This window comes from Orbicella franksi, chromosome 2 (assembly GCF_964199315.1).
Source record: "Orbicella franksi chromosome 2, jaOrbFran1.1, whole genome shotgun sequence".
NCBI classification, from domain to species: Eukaryota; Metazoa; Cnidaria; class Anthozoa; order Scleractinia; family Merulinidae; genus Orbicella; species Orbicella franksi.
The window spans coordinates 30,340,775-30,364,844 of NC_138146.1; the positions used below are offsets into that span (position 1 = coordinate 30,340,775).

The window sequence follows — 24,070 nt, forward strand, 5'->3', positions numbered from 1 at the left end:
TTATTATTATTATTATTATTATTATTATTATTATTATTATCATTATTATTATTATTATTATTACTTGGCCTGTACTGTGCAAGTCAGTAACCCAGGAGAGGTTCAAGTACTACCTATAATGGTCTAAAATAGCAAGGCTCTGCCCAAAGTGGGAGGGGGGAAGGTACTTTTTCAGACTGGAGGTACATTTCTTTTGCTATTGAAAAGATCTTTTCACTCTCTTTCGCTTTAAAAATATGGTCACGTGGTTAACTGAAGCTTTTTGGCAAAATTGCAGTGCATCACTAATGTCGCAAAAGTTTCGATTTGGGGTTGGTATGTTAATCAATGATGATGTAGCCATCCTAACGTAATGCAATCGGGAGAGGCTTGGGACTAGCGAGCCTTCGATAAAGCAGCGGTAACTTGAGCAGCTTTTCAAGATGGCGGGTGGCTGACCTGGTGCAGTCGGGAATAGCCACAAATGCAACTGAGATGCATGATATATTGAGACCTTTGGAACAGGGCCTTGGAAACAGGTATGGATTATGCCTGAGCACAGCTCAGAATATTTATCAACGCGTTAAAGCCCTGACCAAAACCTCGAACGAAGTTGCAAGAACACGCAACTGTGTCTTCTTGCGACTGTTTTTGCCGCTGTAACTAAAGGCTAAGGGACTGACAAAATAAGTTCGAGGTTTCGTTTAAACAACAAAGTCCTCGGTATAACGAACGATATTTTTCGCCCTAGCTAGTAATAGTAAAATGTATGCAAAAGAACCCCGATGACGCGTTTCCACAGCTGTAAGGGTTTTGACAGTTTGTGTGCGGTATATGCCAGCTGTTTTGATGCTTTAAGCTTTGGCTCACATTTTGCTGATAGAGTAGAAGCCAGCCTTACGGCCACCCCGTTAACACGGCCACCTCCTTGTTCAGGGCGTTATTACGGCCACTTTATTCTGGCCCGAACAAAAGCTCAGTCAATCATTTTATTATTTAAAAGCCAATAATACGGCCACCTCATTAATACGGCCAGATTTCTGTGGCTCGTTGTAGAAGTAGCTTAATCCCTTAAAAATCATTTCGCCATCACTTTTATAGAGCCCTAGTCATTTTCTGTAGTTTGCAGTTTTTCACCATCCACCCCTCTCTTAACCTCTCTTCACAAGACATTGAACAAACAAATAATTTGACCAATTTGCTACAACTGAACTCTTTCGAGTTCCTAAGATTAGAATTTAAAAGTTGAAAGACTTTGACATTTTGATTCAAAGAAACATTTTCAGAAAAAGTATAATTTAAAGCTGTCTTGTGAAATAATTTACTCGAATACACATTTCCGTTTCATCCTCAAGGAAAAATGTTCTTCTTCGGGGGGTGGGTATGGTTACACGTAGGCCATTGTATTGCTAGAAGCTACACAGAGGGTCTCTATATATATCACTGTCTTCGAAAGGCCGAAATCCAAAAGATATATGTTTATTGACATTGAGCTAAATATAATGGCATTGTTTTGTTACAAATTACTTAATGAGCGCACTAAAGCTATAAAAAGAGTAATATGATGGGTTACACAAGCAATCGTACACATGGACATTGTCTGCCGGGCAAACCTGTCTTGGAGATGAAACTGTAACAAACTGACAGCAATTTGCTCTTCTATCAACAATTAACTTAATAGTCTTCTTGGTGTTCTATGGGAAATTTCGTGTACACTAGCAAAGGAACTCAGTCACAATTAGCAGATTACTTTGATAAAATATGCAGTCAAATCACTAAGAGAAGTGTTGCCTTAACTTGTCTGTCATTTCTGACCTCTCTGCCGTGAGTGAAAAACATCAAAGCCTACAATGTTACAATCTCTGTAAATAGTCCTTAAGATGTTTCGGAGACTAACAGTTAAGTTCAGTTTACACTGTCATTAGATGAACTGTAACAGTATGGAAGCACCATACCAAATATAGAAGTATGTATGTTTATAATGCCCTGACCGTTATATGACATGGATTAAATCTGAAGTAGTTGAATTTTATTACTATTATACATCTAGTGAAACATTGTTGTAGGACACATAGAGCTATTATTAATTTATTACGATTTTGATTGGCTTTAAACAAACTGCTAATCAACAGCAACAGCGTTTACTAGTGACGTCATATCTACAAATAGTAGTGAAGTATCGTACAAAGGTAGACACGCAAGCCTTGGTTTTCAGTGAGAAGTGATTACAAAGTTATTTCTTTAGGGATGGAAAATATGAAAAACTAAATGGCCTTGAAACCCTCGTGTTCAACATAGACTGTTTAAACATCTTTTTCATGGCCATATCCCTTGCCATCTTCTTTATCTTGGCCATTTCTCGTTCTCGTTGTTCTCTTTCTTTTCTTTCCTTCTCAAGTCTTTCCTTTTCCTCTCTTTCTCGTTGGTTTCTCTCCATCTCGGCCAAGCATTCCTTGCGAACTTTCTTGATCTCGCTCTCCACGAGGCTTGCGGCTCTTTTCTTAGCTCTGAGTTGGTCTTCATTTAGTTGTTTACGAAACTTATTTTCTGACTCCTCTTTTCCCCTGAGAGCATGCGTCAGGTCATTTGCAGATTCTGTTAATCCTAAAGAGTGAAGCTCAACAATAATCTGTTGTACTTCTTCAGCTCTTTCCAGCCTTTTCACCTCATGCTGCAGCAAGTTTGACACTCTGGCCTTACCGTTCACTGTGGTCAATGCAGCAGCCAAGCTATGTTTCCTTCGTGCGCGCGCACGATCCAAGTCGGATTGAATTTTTCGGAGCATAGCGAGTTCCTCAGAATGCGTCTTGCTTTTCTCGTACTCCATGTCATTTGCTTTTTCTTTCTTCATCCGCTGTGCGCGTTCTTGAAAAATAATCGCCTGTTTCATCTCTGCCTTTTCTTCCAACTTTTCAATGGAAACTTTCTCGGCTTCGATGCGAGTAGCGATAAGTTGCGATCTCGCATCGTCGATTACAGTTTTAAACTTCTTTCGCGTATCATTCTTTTTCGCAATAGCCTCGAGTCGTATCCTCTTTAGCTCTTTCTTTAGCGCTACTTTTGCCCTTTGGCGAATTTCTTTTTCAGAAGTCATGGAAAGCTGCTGATCATTCTCGTCTTGTTTGGCTTCGCCGCCCTCTTCCTCATTCTCACCGTCTTCGTCGTCTTCTTGTAGCGCCATGTCCTCAATGTCACTGTCTAGGTAGGGACTCACTGAACTGGCGCTTGTTATGAGAGAAAACGTTTCTGATCCGGTAAGACTTCCTCTCTGTATTCCTTCAATTTTCGGTAAAACAATGCGCGCATTGTTGTTGGAACCTGCGGCCGCATCTTTTTTAAATTCCGCTTTGTCTTTACGTTCCATGTTTACGGAATAAAACGAGTTTGCGTCAACTTTGCTTTCGAGTCTTCACGCTAAAAATGCATCAAGGAACTGCTTGAAAAAACGTTTTTGTTCTACTTTTTGGAATCGTTCATTATCTTTCTCATTTCTCGCCAGGACTTGGAGTTGCAATATTTTCTTCCTGTGAATCGTGTTTTTGTCTTGTGGCGTTTTTAGTTTGCCAGTTTTCTTTCACCAGCAGGCAACCACACTGAACCAAAATTGATAAGATCAGCTTGGCTTGGCCAATAGCGAGCTTCATTTATACGGCGGTAACACTTCACAGTTATCACGACTAAAACTAAAAAAAGAAGAACGTCAAAGATGATAAGCAAATAGCCACGAATGATAAAGAGGCTGTTGAGGACGATAACAAGTTTCCAGCATTTTTCCCACTTGATTAGACATATTAAGCAAGAGGCGAGCTCATTGCCTAATTGAGATAGTAACCTCACTACAAGAAATATAATTAGTAATAGTGATTGGACCGAGTGGAATACAAACAGGGAGTTGTGCGGGCGAGTAACTTCAAAATCGGACGAGCGCGCAGCTTGACGCCGATTTGAAATTACGAGCACGGTTACTGCCAGATTGAAAGACTCGAAGTTCAATTGCTAATTAATCGTATCGGTAATCAAATTTCGAGATTTAGGAGTCTTTAAGAACTTCTTTCGAGAGAACAAGGGCAGTAGTATTTTCCATAATTTCTACACATGAAACGGTCATAAAGAAGGAAGCCATTAAAGCGCGCGTAATTGATGTAAGAATGGCGTAGGCGTCCAATTCTAGGTATTGGACTCCCGCGTGAACCAATTACAATCGAGAATGTTGTTATCGATACAATTATAATGATAATGCTTCAATCTGTAAATATTACATCCGGCTTGGCTTATCTGTGCATAGACAATGCTTCAGGTCAGCTGGAATAGTACGTTGTTGTTTGTTTTTTATATGCGTTCATAAACGCAGCAACCCGACAAAAATGCCGTCGCTGCTCATCCGGAGTGGTGCTCGGGGCGGGGAGCAAAGAAAAAACTGTCAGTAAGAAAGCATTTGTGAGATGTCTTGTTATTTGACTTAGTCCACACTGTCCATGTTGTGAATCCGAGCTGTAAGATGGAATACTAGGATTTCAAATCTGTGCACGGTGATAATTTGCGCGACCTGTGCGCTGCTTCTTTGTTAGATTCACACTTAGGCTATGTAAACAGGTTTAAAATTGACGTCACGTTTAGTGTGTTGCTTTTCCTTTTATGGATTTATGATTGCGTTTTGGAGAACTTGGAACTGAGAACTGGAGAGCCTGGGTCAAGGTTTACTATGCACGCTTCAACTTTCTCAAACAAGGTTTCTGGTTTTGAACTCGCTATGCAATCACACAATTCCTTCGCTATATTTTGTTAGCTAACCAGATAATTAAAACCTTTTAACTGTTAGAAAACTTGTGAAAATTTCAATTTTATTGTATTTTTGAACCTGTCCTAATGAATCATTGATGTTACTCTCTTCACCACAAGAGATAACAACGATATAATCCTCGGAGGTCTACAGGGAAAATGTATCATGCAGTTAATTACACACTTTGTAACCATAGCATGTAATTGGTATCAACGTAATAAGCCGCGCTGTTGGGTGTCCTTTTAATTTCCACCTCAAGGTGTTGTGGTTATGGACGTTCTCCAGGTCTATTATTGATTAGGTTGTTGTTTATATTGCAGCAGACAACCTTGTTCCAACTATTTTCGTATTGGAGGAGGAAAATAAGAAAAAGTATGCGATCTTGAGATCCGTGAATTCAACAGTGTTTCGTCAAAATTTCGCCTTAGTGCTTGATTGTGAGCTTTACGTGCCAGTGCGGCCATCACACGTGCACGCCTCTCCCTCTCCTCCCTGGCTTTTCTTTCTTGCTCCAGTCTTTCCATCTCAGCGATCCTCTTCTTTCGCAACTTTTGCACTTCTTCTTCCTTTTTCTTTAAGGCTTCGATTCGTGCTCTGCTTCTTTCTTCCTTCAATTGTATACGTAATGAAAAATCTGCCTGTTCTTTTGACTGCATGGACAGGCGCAACGAGTCCACCTGCTCGCTTAATCCAAGGTCGTTTAAGTCCTGAATCAGGTGCTGAATTTCATCGATTCTCTCAAGTTTGCGTATCTCTGTCTGCATTAGTTGCTTTATTTTTCCTTTTTTCTTTAAGTTCAGAAGTGACACGAGTCCGGACGAAGTTTTTCGTCTTGCCCGAGCTCGATCTAAATCTGACTGGATTTTCCGCAAACTAGCCATTTCCTCCATGTGTTCTCGAACCCAATTATTGTCAGCGCGAAAGTTGTTTTTAATACTCGCCTTCTGGTCTTTTCCGTTTAGGATTTGCCACTTTCTTAAAGATCTTCTCTTCATTATCTCGCTCTGTTTTTCTTCTGCCTTCTCTTCTAATTTATTTACAGCCTCTTTCTCGGCATAAACTCGAGCTTCTACCAAGGCTTCACGAGCGTTCTCAATCACTTTTGTAAACTTCTTTTTTAGCTTTATCTCTTTAGCCTTGGCATCTCGCCAAATTCTTTTAAAATCTTCCCTGAATTTTTCTTGTACTCGATTTTCAATCTCTTGAATGTCTTTGTGAGAAAGCATATAGTCTTCCGCCTTGGCACTATTAGAAGATAATTTTTCATCGCTACGAAGTTCATCGAAATCGTCGAACGAGAAATCGGAGGTTGAAATGCTCTTTTCGTCCTCCTGGCTGTAGCTATTGGAAACAGGCGATAAACTATCAGAGCCGCCATAAGCGGAATCGATACTCGGGAGGCCAAAACCGCTGGTTTTCCTTGAATTTGCTCGATAAACTTCCTTGCCCGACGTTTCCCCATTCTCGAAAACATTTCTTCTGTCATTTGCTTCATAACCGTCCGCCAATAGCGGTCGATCGCGCGAAAACGACATCCAGCTCTTAATAGCCGTAGAGAAGTAGTAATAAGTGATCGCCAATTTTCCTCATCCAGCTGTACGACCGTGGGGTGAAGATAATTTTAGGTATCTAATGAGAGGTGATGATTATTTTATACGTTATGAAGACCTTGCACGGCATGGTCGGTCATAGCCACAACAATGAAACTCGATTGATTTTCTGTGATAAGAAAAGTTGTTTTAGATACAGCAAATTCGGACTTTGTGTTATTATTCCCAAAGCTCATTATGATTTCCATTGTATGAACTATTTGTTGATCTGCCGTCTGCCTCAGAGTAATTATAACCCACCTTTCAAGTGTACCCAAAAAACTCGTAAAGCCGTTGTCAGGTGTGCTTCAAAAAAGTCTTCATAACTATAAAATGTTTACAGTAACCTTCCTCTGTCAGTGGCGTCGACTGAGGTGTCTTGTCAAGTCTTTTTAGCCATGTTTACTAAGTCCAGAAATAATCTCATATCTTAATAATAAAGCGACGAACGATTCGCTTCCTTCAAATACTCGGGTAGAGGCAAAATGAAGTAGAGTAGAATCAGTCAAACTGTTCAAATATAACGCAATCAACGTTGACATTTTGAATAAGAGAGATGGCACAATGTCTCATTTAGATAATATGAATTTTCCAACCTTTGTTTTGAAATTGGTTTAATACCAATATAGTGTTTTTCTCTAAAACTGCAATTATCGCAGGTGGGACGAACAAGAAAACCCTCAACAGCTTACACCAAGCGTTCAGTATCTGCCTATGGCATCACGGAAGCTCGACAAATAAGTAAACTAATTTTTTTTTTCAAAAATCACAGACTCTCGCGGGTATTTTTATTTTACAGGTAAATTTTTATGACAAACAATACCCAACGACAAATGGACTGGCCCTTCTTGCAGCAGCCCCCTCCCCCCCCCCCCCCCCATTCAAAACAAAACAAAACAAAACAAAACAAAACAAAACAAAACAAAACCCCTCACTCTAGGTTTGCTAGCATTGTATTTTGGTGTCATTTATAACTTACTAACCTCAAAATATTAAAATACTTGCCCTTTTTCTTTCACATGCTCTAATCCCCTATCCGTTTCTCCTCTTCATCAAAAGTTTAAACGGAAAATCGCATTATTTGGAGTTCATCATCGGTTACAGTTTGTCGTAACCTGCGCCTCTTGTCTTGACCTGTGTGTGGTTTTAAATGCCCTGTATAAGTGCCTCTCTGAATTCGGAGAACTTCAAAGATTTTGTGCTCAGTGAAGTGAGCTCTTCACAGTGACAGACGTGAGTAATTTAGTGTCTCGTTTTTACCCGATCTGAGCTCGCGCAAACAGCCGTAACGGTCAGAACAAAGGTGGTTTTATTCAACACATCTGGAGATTTTACTGATGTGGCTTCAATTATTTGTTTTCCCACCCTTTCCACCGGCTGTCTATGTGTTGCTTGTTAGTTTGAAGGTGTTTTTGATTCATTGTTCGTCTCGTTTCTTTTCTGTCTGGCGTATGGTCCGCCACTGTCTCGATTATTCTTTTTTTTTCTTCGTCTTTTTATTGTTGGTTGGTGGCGCGCATGTACACGCGACGTTTTGGCCAGAAACACTTCCATTGGCATCTGTACTACTACCGCTGTCCTCGCTGCTTGACTGCTCATCAGAAGCCGAAGATTCCGAATCGTGTATAAGTAGAGGGAAATATGAAAATTTAAAAGCCCTTCAGTGATATCTTGGTGGATAAGATCGATTTTTGCTTTTCATTCCAGAGTGCAATGTTCTTCTCTCGTCGTTTTTCAGCATCAATTCTTCTCTTTCTCTCTTTCAGGCATTCTTGTCTCTCTCATTTCTTCCTCCGACCTTTTTAGCTCCTCCATTCTAAGAAAGAAAGCTTCTCGTATGCTTTTCTCTAAGTTTTTTGCTTCCAGTCTCTTCTTCTCTTCCCTTTCTTTTAGCAGTTCTCTCTTGGTTGCCTTATCCAACTCTTTTTCTGTCATCAGTTTGGATTCCAAAAGATCACTCAGGTTCTCTGCTTCCTTCACCTTGTTAAGCTGGTAGCTGAGCTGCCATATAGTTTTGTTTACAGTTTTGGTCTCGACCTATGTACATCAGGCAATTCTAAACCTTCTTCACTTTTTTTGCTTTCTTTGTCAACCTCGGCGAACAAGACACTCGTAGTGCGTACCTCTTGGTCAGCCAGACAGAGTTCTGGTCTTATTCGAGGCAGAGCTGATTCTAAGCTGTTCGGTGTTGTGTGGACTATATTGCCGCTGATTTCGCTCTCTGGTGAAAGTATGCTTGCAACAAGAATCTCTATGTGCTCCGGTTTTGATGAAGAATGAATTTTCCATTGCACAAATGCTGTGACTCAGTAAAAAGCGTTTGAACTGAGTGAATTCAATCTTTGCCACATTATGGTCTTTAAGCAAAGGGAAAAGCAGTGAAACACTTCAAGGTATTGGAATCTTGGAGCTCTACTTGAAAATACTATATTTACAAGTCAGTACTTCCTCATGGATCCTTATGCATTTTATTGTCAGCAAGCTTCGCGCCGCATTATAATTATTAGAATTATGTCTGTAATTGTCTCGGTCAAGGTGTAAACTGAGTTCTTATCAAGTTGAGGTTTTGGTGGGAATAACCAACCATCAAAATTGTGTACTCATTTTCACATGTTCGGTTTTTTTTATTGTTTTCTGTCAGTTTACAGCCAAATTCGTATTTTTAATTGACTGTTAATTAAGTGTGATGCATATGATGTATGAAGAAGTAAAAGCGGTGATTAGACAGGCTCGAGAACCAGCCGCTGCTCGGGAAAGGTGCCCGCACTCCTCCAACGCAGATCAGACTCGAGAGAGCGGCGGAATGGAGCCTAGTAATTAGACAGAAATCATATAAGCAGTTTGTTTCGTGTCTAGAGTCGGCGAACCAGGGAATTTTGTTGGAGCACGGTGGCCATACAACTATGAGCATCCATGAGGTGAGAGAGATCTACATCTGACAACGACAAGTCTGTGGCAGAGGACTGGGGCGAATAGTGTTTTAAGGCTTCCGCATTTGATGCTATTATTTTGTCATGGCGCTTAAGGGGGTATGATACCCTAAAATATGGCGATGTTCCTGAAAAATTCAACTTCTTGGAAATAAAAGATTTAAGACCCTTGGGGACTTGTCAAGAACATTTTAAAACGGTCTTGCCAAATTTCCTTCCAGATGAGTGTGAAATTTAAGGAAAGTACACAGTGGTAAATGTTTTTTCACGTAGCAACGGCCATAGCAACGACTGTTTACTATAAGAACGTGACCAAAAATATAGATTATTTTTAACTTATATGAACGAAACTATTTAGAAAAAAACTTTTAAGACCTGCAACTTTTGGTATAATTATTTGTGAAAAGCTTTGCCTCAAATTGCCATCACAGGCTCATTCATTTCCCTTATGAAAAGGAATATTTCCCACAACTGCGGTAATTTTTTACAAAAAAGAACAACCATTGCATCCCTTCCCCCGAAATCCAATCTGCACCCCCCACCCCGCTATATGTGGCTCGTTAAATGCTTAATACTTCGTGTAAGAAACTTAAAGTGCATTTTTCTCAAAAGTTTACTTTTGTATCGACTGACTTCGCGCCAACATTTCTACTTTGCAAGGTTTTTAAGTAGAATTCCCGAAACTTGGGCTGATCAAAAACCAATAGTGTCGTGATGTCATAAACGAAAAAAATCGTAACAATTTAAGGTCTGTCACGTGACATGAGATGATTTGTCCTCTGGGTGTGGTAAAAAATGAGGTTATTTCCAAATAAAGCTGTAAAAAGCACTGAAAATAAGAGTTAACTGTCAAAACTTAGGTTCATTGCACAGAACAAAACAGAAACTTACATGATATGTTTATTTGACAGTCAAATCTTGTTTTGTGAAAGAGCAGGAAGCGTTGGCGCAATACTATAAAACACTACCTCAAAAGGCTGTGGCTGGTTTCCATAGCAACCATTTTGAGTAAAACTCTAGAAATTTAATTTCTCTTCTTGAGTGCAATGGCACACAATTGATCTTTCTTAACCATATTTAAACAAACTTTTTGGTCCATTTGAGGGTACCATACCACCTTAAAAAAGCCAATTACGAAGGCTACGGAGCTTTGGAGCTGGTAAGCTAAGGCATTTGCAAATACTGAGAAGAAAGCTTTATGAAAATAGAGCGGATTTCAATTGAGTGTCGTAAAACTAAAATAATTAACAATTATTGGACGAGGTCCAGCAAAATATTGTGATTTGTCAGTGAGGCGCAGATCAATTCTTTGCCTCAGCCTTCGGCTTCGGCAAATAGTTGATTTGCGAGACACTGACAAAATTATGATATTTTGCGATAACAGACTTAACCATTCGATTACCAAGTTTTTTTTTCTCACTTAAATCACTCTCTGACAGTACAGGGAAGCGATCTACCATTTTTCGCGCTTGAGCATGGCTACCAATAAGCATGAGCAGAATATTATTTTAGCAAAAACACATTTAGATGGTAGTACGCATGAGAAGACCATTCTTCGTAGGCAGTTATTTGCAGGTCACGTGGTGGGCTCTTGGTCGATGAAAAGGAAGAAAAAATGCTTCGAATGATAAAACCAATTATTTACAAATTTGACTACTCAGCTAATCTCAGATATTGAGCCTGTTTCAAGGGTATAGCTAGCTGCTTTGTGATCCATCTTAGACTTATCCTTGTACCGGTTTAATTTATCATTACGGCTTTACTCTCAATTATGTGCTACTATGTTACTATTCTATTCTTCAGGCGCGCATCGTCTGTTTTCTCAGAATTTATTACAGGTTTCCTCTAACAAACTGAATAAAGAACTATTTCGTTGCCGTTTCCTTGATATTTCCGAAACAGAAAATAAGCTTCGTATTTCCGTTTCCGGTTTTTGTTCAATGATTGTCCATTCCGTTTATTGTCGGGAAACCTCCCCCGGTGGGGGGGTGCTGTAAAAAATTTTATACGGGAAGGCCTTGCCCCGAGGACCAAACCCTTATCATTTTGTATACCATTTTGACAGATAGGGTACCCCTTTCGCATACCTTTTATTAAAAAAGGTACCCTTTTCTAAGCCGTTGGAATGAAGTTAATGAACAGTATTGCAGGAGAACATCAAGCATTACCAGAGGAGATGTTAACCAAACGAACAAGTATTATTTATTCAGCTCACGTTGTGGTAGGAATCAAGATGACAGCTTTCCCCACCCTTTCATGTACCTCAACTTGTGAAGCTCTACCCTTTTATACACCTGAAGCCTGAAAAAGGTACCCCATATGGCTAGAGCCTCCCCGTGTTGCGTGGCCATCATAGGGAATACTCCCCTCCCCCCTGGCGAGAAACTCGAAAAAACGGTTTCGTAAACTATGGATAGTAGGCATTTTTAACGGTATACACAGTTACGTTTAATCGCGGGAAACCTCAAATCAAACGTCTTTTGAGAACATTTGAATGTGTTATAGTAATCTTTCGTTCCGTGCCGTTCCGTATAAATTTCATAATGCTTCTTAATGTCGTATTTGATAATTTTAGTGGGACTAAATCTGTCTTTCATCTTGTCCAATTGCCTTTCTGTCTGGGAAAGACCTTGAAGCATTCTTTCATTCCCTGAACACATGTGAAGTTTAATTTGTACTAATCAAACAAATTGTGGCTGATTAGTATGACAAAGTCAGGACAAAGTGTACATTTGCATATCATTGTTCATATGTGGCCCAGCATTGGAGCGAAGACATCTCTGCCATCGAATGTGGAAAGATCTGAATGAATGAGTCACTGAGTGTGGATTGATGATAGTGTTATTCACTTACTGTCGCATTTTTGTGCAATATAAACTCTGTTTCCTTGACTACAACTTTCTTTGTAGTGGCCGGGGAGTTAAACGTTTATAGAAAGTTTTACCAAAGTTCGTAGATATCAGCGGGTTAAACTAACATCTTACCAAAGTCCTAACCTTAATTTTATTTAACTGCAAACTATTTTTAACCTAACTTTAAACTTCTTTTTGTCCCTTTGTAGAAAAAGTTTTGGAGCTTTTTGGAGTTTTGAGAACAGCAGCTCAACAGATGTACTCAGTGCGTGCTATTTTTTTGTTTTATTGGAAGGGAGTTTTGTTTCAGACCCATTCAACCGAGCAGGTAGCTGTCGCTCATGAGATTGATCCATTTGCAACCACAAAGGCAGCACATGTTTATTCATGTTGCTGAAAGGACTTGACGATTTCTTTGTTCAGGTCAACTCATGCACGGTAAAGCGGCGACGAGTGAGCTCAAGACATGAATACAAACCCTAGAGGAATTACACGCCGAACAGTGAACAAGTTTTGAGGGCTAGACTTCTGCTTGGCTTACTTCCTGTACTGTGTTCACACGCGCCTCTCTGTGTTTCGGGATCAGGCAAGAACTCCTAATGTGGCGGTTGATCAAGGTTTTATTTGGAATATAAAACGGTACGTTCGACAAATGATTACCGCAACTTTGGAAGATTTGCATCGTAGGTGAGGAGACTCGATGAAAGAAACCGACGACATCGACAAATATCGCAGGGTTTTGGATTATTTCACCAACGACGATGGCTCCGGGGAATTCAATACTGGGTCGGGTAAGTTTGACCTAGAATCAGCGAGTTTCGTAATTTGTTTACAAAGTAGAGGAACTTCAAGTAAAGATTACATGATTTATTTCTTGCATGTTTTCAAGACTGGGTATTTTCGCTCAGACCTTCCGTCACGTAAACTACCCAAAAACGTTTCTGATGTCTTCACAGCCTTTCAGTGAGTTTCACGTAAGAAGACATTTTCTTTGTTTAAGAGCACCAAAAGCGGAAAGTTTCACAGCGAGGAGACTTCAACTTAGCATACGTGGTATTTGTCAATTGTTCTCGTAGGACAAACTTGATCGCCTGTATGGAATTGTTGATATCGTCGGGCAATTTTCTGCTTCTGTCACCAGTTAGGTTAGGGTGTTAAACCTCGTGCGCAAACCACAGAAAGGTATTACCGCGAATCAACATATCGATCGTCAATTACGGAAACTTCAAACCTATTAAAATAACTTTGTTTAGAGCTGAATTAATTTTGTTTCAAAGCAAACTGAAGTTGTGAGGTGTCAGTTCATTCGAGTGGAAGGAAACAGTGAATTTCTCTCTTTGCCAAAGCAAGGACAGCAAGTGTACAATCAGCTATGTTTGAAAGTTAACACCCTTAAAACTTGTGGGAGGCACGTTGATTTAATTATTTATCAGCCGCTCTCCAGGGTTCATGCATATGTAATCTGTGTGATTTTCGTGCTTTCAACCATAATCCCCATTGTTTAATACCCACTTTGGACCAACCACAACGACCAGCTTGAACTGGTGGCTTTTCATCCCTTTTAACAAATACAAAGTTGTAGACAGGGAGATTAAGGTTACGTTCAAAGTTTTGACAGACAGAGAAGTCGTTTAAGAACTGTTAATGGTTGGCTAGCCATTTCAGTTTTGAAGATTTTCAAGTGAGATGAACGGCTTTGTTTCTTTGAATTAGCAAAAGGACAAAGGAGCTTTTAAAATCTATATTCAAAAGTATAATCTAATTCCTTCTAGAAGGTTATCTTTGGGCACAAAGTTCTTTATCGTTAGATAGACTCTGAGAGGAAGCAACATGAACAACAGGTTCTCAGTTTAAGATTGCAAAGTGCAGAGTATACGCATATCCTTTTCACAGAATGGGAAATTTGGTTGCTTTTGTGCGTGTTCTTGATAAGACTGAAGTTACGCTTGGTTTAAATACTTACTTTAAATACTTACTTTCATGATATTTACGAGAATAACAGTAGTTTCACATGACGAGGAAAATCACCTTTTTTAACCTCGATACTTCTCCCTGCTTCTCGAATGCAGTCACAAGCAGAAAAAAAAAAACACTGGCCTTTGATGGTTTTTCCTTAAATATGTCTTTCTCTACGATGTCGTGATAACCGCTGGAGTTTGAGGGTGACTGTTTTTAAGCAAGAAATTGAGAATAGAGTGCGGCAGAGGGAGTTTCCTAAAACTCGCGTGCTTGTTAAGTTGTCTTGTCTCCCGCGCCTTCCGCCGTCGTCCCTCAGAGAAAAGAGGTCTTAGGGGAAGAAAAACTGCATAATTATGATAATCTGTAATCGTCTGAAAGCCACTGAAATGAACGTAGAATATTTAATGCAGATCACACTCTCCTCCTTCCCATTGCCCTTTGGGTGTGAAATCTATTTCGATTTTCAAAGAGACTGCTTGCGTTTAAGTTTCTTTATATTTTATTCCCCACCCCACTTGCCACCTCGATTAACCGGACGGCTGAAAAGTGTAAATTTAATGCCCAATATTTCGGTTAGACAGGACTAACCTTCTTCAGGGACTACACTGAAGCGAAGTAGATATGGATAAAACGGTTACAAAATTTTAAATGATACCTAAGGAAATATGTGACATGATTGGTTGACAAAAATAGAGGAAAATGAATCGTGTACTAAAGCGGATACATAAAAAATAAATAGATTAAATTTCGTCACGCCTGTTTGACCCAGAAGGTTTATGGGTCTTGTCCTTGGAGATCAGAAATGCTTCTCTTGCCTTGCGAATAGCGCAACTCTGCTGAGTAATATAAATTGAGCTTTCTGTGTGTTGTTGGTGGTAAATGTTTTGGAACCGGATCAAAACCAAGTCCACAGTACAACTTAGTTAAATGAGTTTAAAACTAGTTCCTTTAACGTGGTTACTATCAATAATTTTTTTCTTTTTTTTGCGTGAGTGTTGCTTGCCTGGGTCAGTTTGTTGACATAAAACCTCCCGTCAGGAAAACGTCAGTATAATTTGCTTTTGCCATTAGTTGGTCAGAACGAGGAAATAGTACGAAGCACTTTTGCACAGGTGCATTAACTCTTTGAGGCGCAAGTTCAAAATGTCAATTCTTGTTACTGACAGCTAACAGTTTTTGAGAATTTGGTGGGAAATCAAGACAGTGGCTCTTGGTTAACGATTTATTTGTTCTCCTCATCTGTTTGCCTGATATTCACTCACTATTGAGACATTACTACTTTTACCACAATTGCTGCTAATCTCGCAATCTGAATGACTAATTTGTCGTTGTCGATAAGAGTCCAGACAACGCTGCTCGCGTCAATGTGTCGCGCTCTTGGTCACGCTCTGAAAAAACACATTATCTTCGACGTTGATATTGTGGTAAAAAACGAATCGAATGTGGTTTAGCGTTGTCTGTACTCTTATTGACAACGATATGCGTCATCACAGTGACTGCGCCTCGTGAGTCCACAACATTTTGACCACTGTGATGACGCATAGCGTTGTCGATAAGAGTACAGGCAACGCTAAACAACATTCGATTTGTTAAATATATTCTTTATTTTAATGTGTTGATTTAACCATATAGTAATATCTATAGTTATGTGAGCTGAGTTTAAATAGATAAATTTTTGAAAGTTGATTATGTGTTGGTATTGTGATGAGAAATAAGGGTCAACAAGATTTACGCTCGAGTTTGTGTCAGAATGTAATTATGTAAATGACGTTAATTAATATTTAAATTAAAATTCGGCGTCGGTAAACAGTTTTAATTATAATCATGGACAATAATGGACATTTTTGTATGAAAGACAATAATCTATACAAACGTTACATCATAGGCGATTGTAGAATAGTTTTGTGAATTATATGTGATTTCGAAATAGTTTTGTCTCCTGTTTTGTTGGTGAACTTATGTTCAATATAGTCACGTCAGACGAGAAAGCTAGCCGTTAGGCGTCCTTGTTACGCGTCTTCGAGCAATATTTTACCGCTAAATAAAGCGTGCAACGCTAGCATTGTGTTCTGCTTCTATTGTTGAGAGATAATCCAGTTCTCGCCTCGACAAAAGTATTGGCTTCTTTACGGATCGTTTGTTACAAGACTGTTTGAATTGCGCCTTTCATGTTCAGTAGGGTCGGTCGAGTCAGACATATTGTTTATATGCTGGGTTGAACACGAGCTTGTGTGGGTCACTAAACTATCCGAGCGCGCGTCCGAGCGCGGGAATGCGGGCTTATGTCATCAATGGTCGCTCGATTATCATTAGATGTGATTGAACCAAGCCAACCCGCCAAAAACCTCAGCCATGACATCACATCGCCCTCGCGACTGCATCAACTCTTATTTGAATGTGAAAGAGGTAGCTGTACTTAATTTAACCACTTGATTTCTAGGTTACAAGAAATTAACAAACAGTTGTTTTTTCTTTTAGGAGACAAAGTCAAGGTTAAGATTGCCATTGGCTTTGCCATCGCTTGCGCTGTGCTCTTACTAGGAATCTTCATATTGTTGTTGTACAAGGTGTTGTGGTTTCGATCCAATAGCAATGGTACGAGCAAACCGCCAGCCAAGGCCGTCGTACAGGGACGCGCGCCAAGTGTGACGGAACAAGATTTTCGGCGGACCCGCCAGCAACGCAGGCACCAACCTCTGATGAGATCCGACAGCTCTGCGTCTGAGATCGACTTCGATAATTCTTGGCTGAGAAACAACAATCTGACCTCGTCTGAATCAGACAGCAGCACCGAGCCAAGTCTAAACTTAGGAAAACTCGAATTTAACATCAGTTATGATACAGAGACAGAGTGTCTGCGAGTGACAGTAGTGGCCGCGCACAATCTACCGTCAATTCACAGCACGAGTTACGTGGAATTGTACCTGTTACCGGAGAGAGTGGAAAAACACCAGACAAAAATTCATTATTCTAACTGCAGTCCTGTTTACAATGAAGAATTCCAGTTTGATATTGGATTTTCGGAGTTGCCGGAGCGTACCTTGCAATGCTGTGTGTATAGTTACGACGGATTTTCTCGGCATCAGTCCATTGGGGAAGTTTTTTACTCATTTGACGAGGATGATCAATTGACTGAGTATTCAGGTGTATCACTGTGTAAGGATATCAAGAGAGATGTGTTTTTGATGAAGGTCAGTTTTGCAAATAATTCCAACTGCTTGTTTATCATTTTATTTGAGGTCTGAACAGGTTGATCTCTTTAATTCGAGAACATTCTAATTTTTAAATTTTTACAACACTTGTAAGCTACCCTTGCTGGTCGATGAAAATGTTTGGGCAGAAAGTAATGCTGTTTTGTTTCGCTGTAAAATTTAATAGTTGTAACATGATCAGCTTGTTTGCTGTTTTGCCTGATTCGTGTAAATCACAAATTTAACTTTCAGAAACTGATTTTGAAGGAGCTACCTCCTGGTTTGTGCATCTTGAAAAGTTTAGCCTAAATTTTAACTTCCTCATCCTTAACCTTTATGATTTATTATTATCTACTTGTATCTGGTGTTTTTCGATCTTAGCCAACTACCATTTTCAGGTTGCCTTAAATTTAAAAGGTAATTTTTGTACGTGGCCAAATTTTATTGCTTAGTAAACATAGCATTCATGTCTAAATGAACTTCCACCACCGGTTCCTTAATTGTATGCAGACTGTGTTAACGTTTCTGTCTCATTGTTGTGAATGTTTTTTCCATCTCGTTGTTTTAGGAGGATAGTCCAACCCGTGTAGGGGAGGTGTTGGTGTCACTGTGCTATCTCCCTACCACCAACAGACTCACATTTGTGGTCCTGAAAGCTAGACTTTCAAAAAGCACATTTCCAGATGAATTGCCAAGTGAGTTAATATTTTTTATATAAAAATAGTGTTTGTTTTACAATAGTACGAGTAGTCCTAAATACGAGAAATTTAGGTCTTATTTACGCGCCCATGCACACGAGAATAATTGGTTTCAATAAGATCTGCATGGGTATCTTTTGTGGAAAATGTGTTATTCATTTGGTAAGACCGTAAACTTTACTAGTGAGTCCTGTGGTATCATAAATTTTGGGTGTCCTCTCTACGTATAACATTTTCGTATCTGTGACCACTAGTTCTTTTGTGTTTTTTGTCACCTTTGGAGGGAGGAAAAAATAATAAACAAAATAATTTTTTTTCGCCTGTTCGCTGGGTTATGTTTAATTAACCTGTTTAACTTCTTATTTTGACCAATATCTAATAACAATGCACAGTCAAGCAGAGACGTAATAAGAATATCGCCGAAAATTAGCGAGTGGGGAATGTTTTTTCTTGATACACTACCACTGAACTCTCCGCACGTGCATTTTAGTATTAAAAGAAATTTTCGACGATAATTAACCTAGGAGAGTCTACAGAATCAATATAGCCAAGGTAGAACTTTAATATATCGAAATTGACCTATTTAGAAGTCAAAGGGTTCACCGAAAAAAAATCCTTAGGTATTAACGCTTAATTCATTCGTAACCTGTACAAATACATGTTTAACAAGTCTCAGAACATCTAGGTACTATTCATAGCAAAGTCTGTTGTTAGATTTAATGAAATTCAAAACTCACTCAAATTCAAAACTCACAAACATGACCTTTTCACGCCCCTTCTTAACAGCTCTACCTTTTTTTGTGTATTTATTCATTATTACTTCCCTTCAAAATCAACCAGATTTATTTGATATTTTTTGACCACAAAAACACAACAATTGTCCCAATGTAAGGTCTCTCAGCTGGAGTATTTTGTGAAATGTTTTAATTTCTTGCGGCGCAATAATAATGTAGAACTGTATTTTTATTCATCTTGTTTGTCCCCGCAGGCCAATTCATCTGAACGGAGTTATTATCTATTGTTTTAAAGTAATTGATTCATATTTCCAATGAGTCGTTGCCACGTTATATTGTAGAAGCAAGCAATTCAGATATTGCCTTATTCCAAATTCTTTGTGTACACCTGACTTCTTAAGCAAAAAAAAAAAAACTTCCAGCTTTCGAGAAGACCCTTTTTAATCAGAGTTTTATTTTTGGAAAGAGTACATTTTAATGGTAGGCGGTTCTTGGCATGATTAATATACAATATTAACAGCAGGTACAAACTCTTCCCTCCCTTGATATGTTAAACGTTCGTCTGGTTTAGTCCTTTTTTTATTTACCGAGTTGGCACGAAAATATTCAATCTTTCTTAGTTTGCACGGAGATCTGAAGCTGTGGAATACCATTTATGCCAAAGTGTCGTGTACTTTGATAGTTCTAGAAAGAGAGCTTAGCATCACTTCGAAATTGGTGGAAGATTCTTGTTTCTCTCGAAAAGATGCTTAATTTTTAATTCATTGGCATTTGTGACACCCTTGCAACATGAATGTGAGCTTTATTTCGCATGCAAGTATTAAATTTCTGACTGTAATGTTTTGTACTTTCTTTTCATTTGAAGTATAACTTTTGCGGTTTTTCTCCTCAATATTACGGTGGATGTATTTTCATCAAATTGCGTATGCCATAAGCCAATATCAGCAATTTATTATATTGTAGTTCTCGCAAAGCATTTGTTCAGTAAAACCTGGAAGGAAGAGTTTCCATTTGTTTGTCCTTCGTTTTCGCTTGACTGCAAAATTGAAGGGTAACATTAAACTGTAGGAACAAAAACTTAAAAACCACATGATTCCGTTTTATTCATCAGCCGCCGTGGTGGGTTGCGTACCTGAACCTAATCTCTGTCGAACACTGTTTCTTATAAATTGCAGTGCCTCCGTGCTTTGGGTCATAAATTTGTCTAATAACGTCAAATCTCCACGGCTGCCTGAGTTTGAAGGCAAATGGGTCAGATTTCGCTTTCTATGATTTCTTGAATGTGACAGATCTGAGGTAGAACGTGTCCTTCTACCTTGTAAAGGTGGCGTTCGCTTAGCCAATCCCTCAGCCGTCTCAACTCGAAGATCCCATTGACTAGCTGCTGTGGAAGTTGGAAACCGGTTGGATCTCAAACGATGCGTTTGCCGCGAGGTTTCCTCGTTAATTCTTAAATTACTCCTCGAGAAAAGTTTGAAATCAAGTTGTGCCACCTCTGGCAGTCTGGCATACTCAGACAGAAGTTGAAAATCGTCGTCGTCGTGCGATGGTTTTCCATTCAACACGCGCTCGGACCGCAATGCAATCAAAAGCGCTTGCTTCTGTGCTTGAGACTGGCGAAGCTGGGACTTCACCAGCCTGATCTCCGACGCTAGTTCCTGATGTCTGTTCCTCATCTCATTCACTGTGTCTTCTAACGTTTCAATGAACGCTCTACTTTCTTCAAGGCTATCGTGCGGTCCGGGTGGATCGTCGAAGCAAAAGAACTCCACAGCCGGCCGTGCTGATATAACGTCTTGTCTTATGATAACGTTGTCGATGTACTCTTGAAGTCCTTGCTTTCTCATTTCGATGAAAGCAGGATCAAAATTGTCCCCAAAATACTTTTTAGGTGGAAGGATGCCGTGAAAATCGTTGAAGAGCTTTCTCAATCCTTCGTCCAAGCGAACGAAGTCGGAATATCGTCGGAAAACATGCCAGCTTCGCTCTCCTGCCAGTTGCACAAAGATCTGGTACACCGTAAATCGTTTTCTTGCTTCCACAACTTCGTAGCCGACGATCGGAGCGTGAATGTCTAATTCTTCAATCGGTTGAAAAGATTCAAATTTATGATCGTTGTCGTCGATATCTGTTCCTGTGTGTTCAGCCATGTGCATTGTTTTTGAAAAAAAATAATATTCTTACTGTTGTCAGAACCTCTGTATTAGCTTCTCGGCACCATTGTATATATTGCATCGTGTCACGCTCGAGTACATTTCAGTTTTGACTCAGGTGTCAAGCACATTTAGATGTTGTGTTAGGTGTTTTTGTTTTATTTTGGTCCTCACTCGTGGACAATTTCAATTTCCAATTCAAATGAGACTGCAGTTCACTTCACTGCACATGTAACAATGATCACATGCAGCTGCCATTGTGCTCAACCGCTGATCATTAAAACGCCTATCCACAACTCTTATCCAGCTGTGAATAACAGAAAAAGAAAAGATACTTTTTCAGAGAAATCCATTTTAAGGACTAAAATCTGTTAAGGTTCGCAGTATTATTTTTTAAGCGAAGCATATTTACTTTTTAACTTTTAATGGGTTTCTTGGCCAAAATCCATCTTTCAGCTGGAATAACAACAAACTGTCTGTCTTTCAATATTGAAGTTTTTACTGACTTGACAAATTATCTCGTACTTCGTAACAAGAGAAGCCTTGTCTATTTTCAATTTAAAGAGTAATTTTTGAAAGAACTGATTAATCTTTATGGAAATTAAGCTTTTCTATGGAAAAAAAAAGGAAAAAATAGTCATTTTAAAACCCCGTTTTCAACGAACCGAGGGCGTTCTAAAATTAAACCGTTTTTGTGTCAATCTAAGGACGGGTTGTTTTTCGCAGGTTACCTTTATCACATGTCAATATTTACCCTGAACTTAAATCCCTATGGAAACAACATGCTCTCTTACATTTGTAAGGCTACCAATACAATTTGTAAGACGCACAAGTAATTAAATTCGTGTCACTAAATTAAGAACATGAAAGTTGTGAAACGTGTGTGCGAATATCTGAAACAAACGAATGTCTGAAAGATAATGCATGTGTATGCTTACATGTATGTAAACTGATCCTAGCAAGAGCATGGGGCATAGCCAACGATCCCTATCCTCTGTAACATATAACAAACCTGGCGAAGCCTGGATGTTGAAAACGTTACCAGGCCAGCTAAAATGGTTCTACGGTTGAACCATGAAAGGACGTTGAACAACATTGAAGACCCGGCCGAAATCGGCCATTATAACAATAGAAGTGTATAAATTAAGCGTTTTTCCTCCGTATCTAGGACATTTTTCAGCGACCCAAAACCTCGATCATGAGACACGTGTACCCCTCTATTTATATAAATGTCTAGTAAATATCTTTCCGGAAATCCTCAAAAAAATTAAATATCACAAAAATTTAGAAAATATCTAGAAAACCCCTCAATATTTCAGTTTTGTTTAAAAAATAAACCGATTTTGAATAACCTTAAGCCAAATATTTCAAAATTTTCCAATTTTTCTTACAATAATAAGGGTAAAGGAAAGGATTCAGGCGCATCGATGTTACCATTGGTTACCAGCGTCCGCCATTTTGGATGATTGCTGCTTTATTGCTTTTAGTGATATGGGAGATATTTTGCACGTGGGATTGCTGAAATGGATTGTTCAGGCTTAGAACTGAGTATTGGTGCAAGAAAATAGCGAGGAAAACACAGGGCTCAGCCATAGAAAAGCTCTGAGTATTTCTAGATATCCTTAAATTCTCAAAATATCTCTATTTTCTAAATATCTCGGAAACTTCTAAATATTACAACCCACCTAGACGGGGAGTGTGAATGTGTGTGTGTGTGTGTGGCGGGGGGATGCCATCCAGGCTGGGTTACACTAAGTCTGTTACAGGTGGGTGTTCTATTTTTCCTGTCGCATTACCAGTTCACATTGGTGACTTTCTGTTAATATATAGTGTCCGTATTGTAATGCAGATGAAAGTGACTGGCGTTTAATCTATTATTCTTTTAAATCCCTGAAGGTCCATTTGTCAAAGTCTCCCTGATGCTGGCCGGTCGGCAAATGAAAAAAACGAAGACCTCTGTAGCAAGAAACACCCTACTTCCGGTCTATAACGAGGCGTTCGTCTTTGATGTCCCAATCGATCGCCTAAGTGACGTCAGCTTGCTAGTGCGCGTGCTCGACACATACCACGGAGATGGCAGGCGGCCTCAGACCCGAACTATTGGCAAGACAATTGTAGGACCTGATGCCCAGACAAGCATTGGTTTGCATCACTGGAACTGTATGATGACAACTCCCAGGAAACCCATTGCTCAGTGGCATCCACTGGTAAAGTCGTGACTGACGATCAAGAATATCATCAGAAAATTTACCAGTAACGCTTCTGTGACTAAATGTTCTTTTCAGTCCCAATACCTCTGGTTTTTTTGTTACCTCGGTAAACTGGACGCGAACGAGGTCAAATGTTATTTAAATACAATATGATAGCGCTCGAGGTTCGATTGCTCTTGTTGTATATATTCCACTGAACATTTTGAAAATCAAGTTAAATACAATTTCAGACCTGACCAGAAGGGTCAAATTAATGGTTGAACAAATTTCTGAAAAATGAATGTAATTTATTGGGGTATTTTTTGAACTTTTTTTTTTTTTAACTGTTTATATTCTAATATATATACTTGCATATCCAGCGTAATGTTTGGGTTTTATAAAATATTTTGCTATAGCCAAAGTTTTTGAACGACATAAACGGAAAATTTGATGAGTTACTGCTTTTAATTAAATGAATTCAGGTGGAGTTTTTCGGGGAACGGTTTGTAAGGTATCGAAATATTTGCTATTTGAAATAACTTCTTTGATGTACCATGTGATAATTTGGAGAAGAAAGTTTGGTCCAAGGACCGCATCTTATCGGTTATGTGGTCGAGTAACTGAGAGATTGCGAAAATAGACCAAACAACGAAATTTATTGCCTGGTTGTTAGTTTAGTTATTTATGTATTTATATGATTTACAACTGTATTTACACGTTGGTTTAGCACTCCGAAACAAATCTTTTGCACACTGCGCTCTGCAGTATCCTGATCAGCGGTCTTTACAATCAAGAATCTAATACCCGGAAGAGATAGTTACATCGCTCAATGGGTTACATCAATTTTTTTCTGTTCTTGTTGACAGAAAGCAAAATAAGAAGAAAATCTCGTTTAAGTTTGTAAACGTTTTTTGCCAGTAGTTAGTCAACAATTTGAATTTGTATGCGAATTTTGTATGGAATAAAGAATTTTCGATGTGAACCGTTTAATCTAGTAATACTTTGTACATTGAAGC

At 39.1% G+C, this 24,070-nt stretch overlaps 4 protein-coding genes across 8 annotated transcripts; 1 reads left to right on the forward strand and 3 right to left on the reverse strand.

Moving 5' to 3' along the window:
* Positions 1 to 96: 96 nt before the first annotated feature.
* Positions 97 to 24,036, forward strand: LOC145479223 (synaptotagmin-6-like). 5 transcript variants are annotated; one of them, XM_081457525.1, is made up of 5 exons: positions 97 to 518; positions 12,340 to 12,921; positions 16,568 to 17,280; positions 17,849 to 17,975; positions 22,762 to 24,036. In XM_081457525.1, exons 2-5 carry the CDS (start codon positions 12,831 to 12,833, stop codon positions 23,082 to 23,084), a joined length of 1,254 nt encoding a protein of 417 aa, XP_081313651.1. In that variant the 5' UTR covers positions 97 to 518; positions 12,340 to 12,830; the 3' UTR covers positions 23,085 to 24,036. The 5 variants fall into 5 exon arrangements, with proteins under 5 accessions (XP_081313651.1, XP_081313653.1, XP_081313650.1 ...); XM_081457527.1 differs by having other exon boundaries at positions 12,554 to 12,921; XM_081457524.1 differs by lacking the exon at positions 97 to 518 and adding an exon at positions 4,269 to 4,708.
* LOC145479230 (uncharacterized) lies at positions 512 to 3,345 on the reverse strand. Its single transcript, XM_081457535.1, has one exon. The coding sequence runs from the start codon at positions 3,341 to 3,343 to the stop codon at positions 2,213 to 2,215; it is 1,131 nt and encodes a 376-aa protein (XP_081313661.1). The 5' UTR covers positions 3,344 to 3,345; the 3' UTR covers positions 512 to 2,212.
* On the reverse strand, positions 5,092 to 7,218 carry LOC145479227 (uncharacterized). The gene has a single exon (XM_081457530.1). It carries the CDS (start codon positions 6,292 to 6,294, stop codon positions 5,098 to 5,100), a length of 1,197 nt encoding a protein of 398 aa, XP_081313656.1. The 5' UTR covers positions 6,295 to 7,218; the 3' UTR covers positions 5,092 to 5,097.
* LOC145479233 (uncharacterized) lies at positions 17,984 to 21,188 on the reverse strand. The gene has a single exon (XM_081457540.1). It carries the CDS (start codon positions 20,866 to 20,868, stop codon positions 19,813 to 19,815), a length of 1,056 nt encoding a protein of 351 aa, XP_081313666.1. The 5' UTR covers positions 20,869 to 21,188; the 3' UTR covers positions 17,984 to 19,812.
* Positions 24,037 to 24,070: the final 34 nt, after the last annotated feature.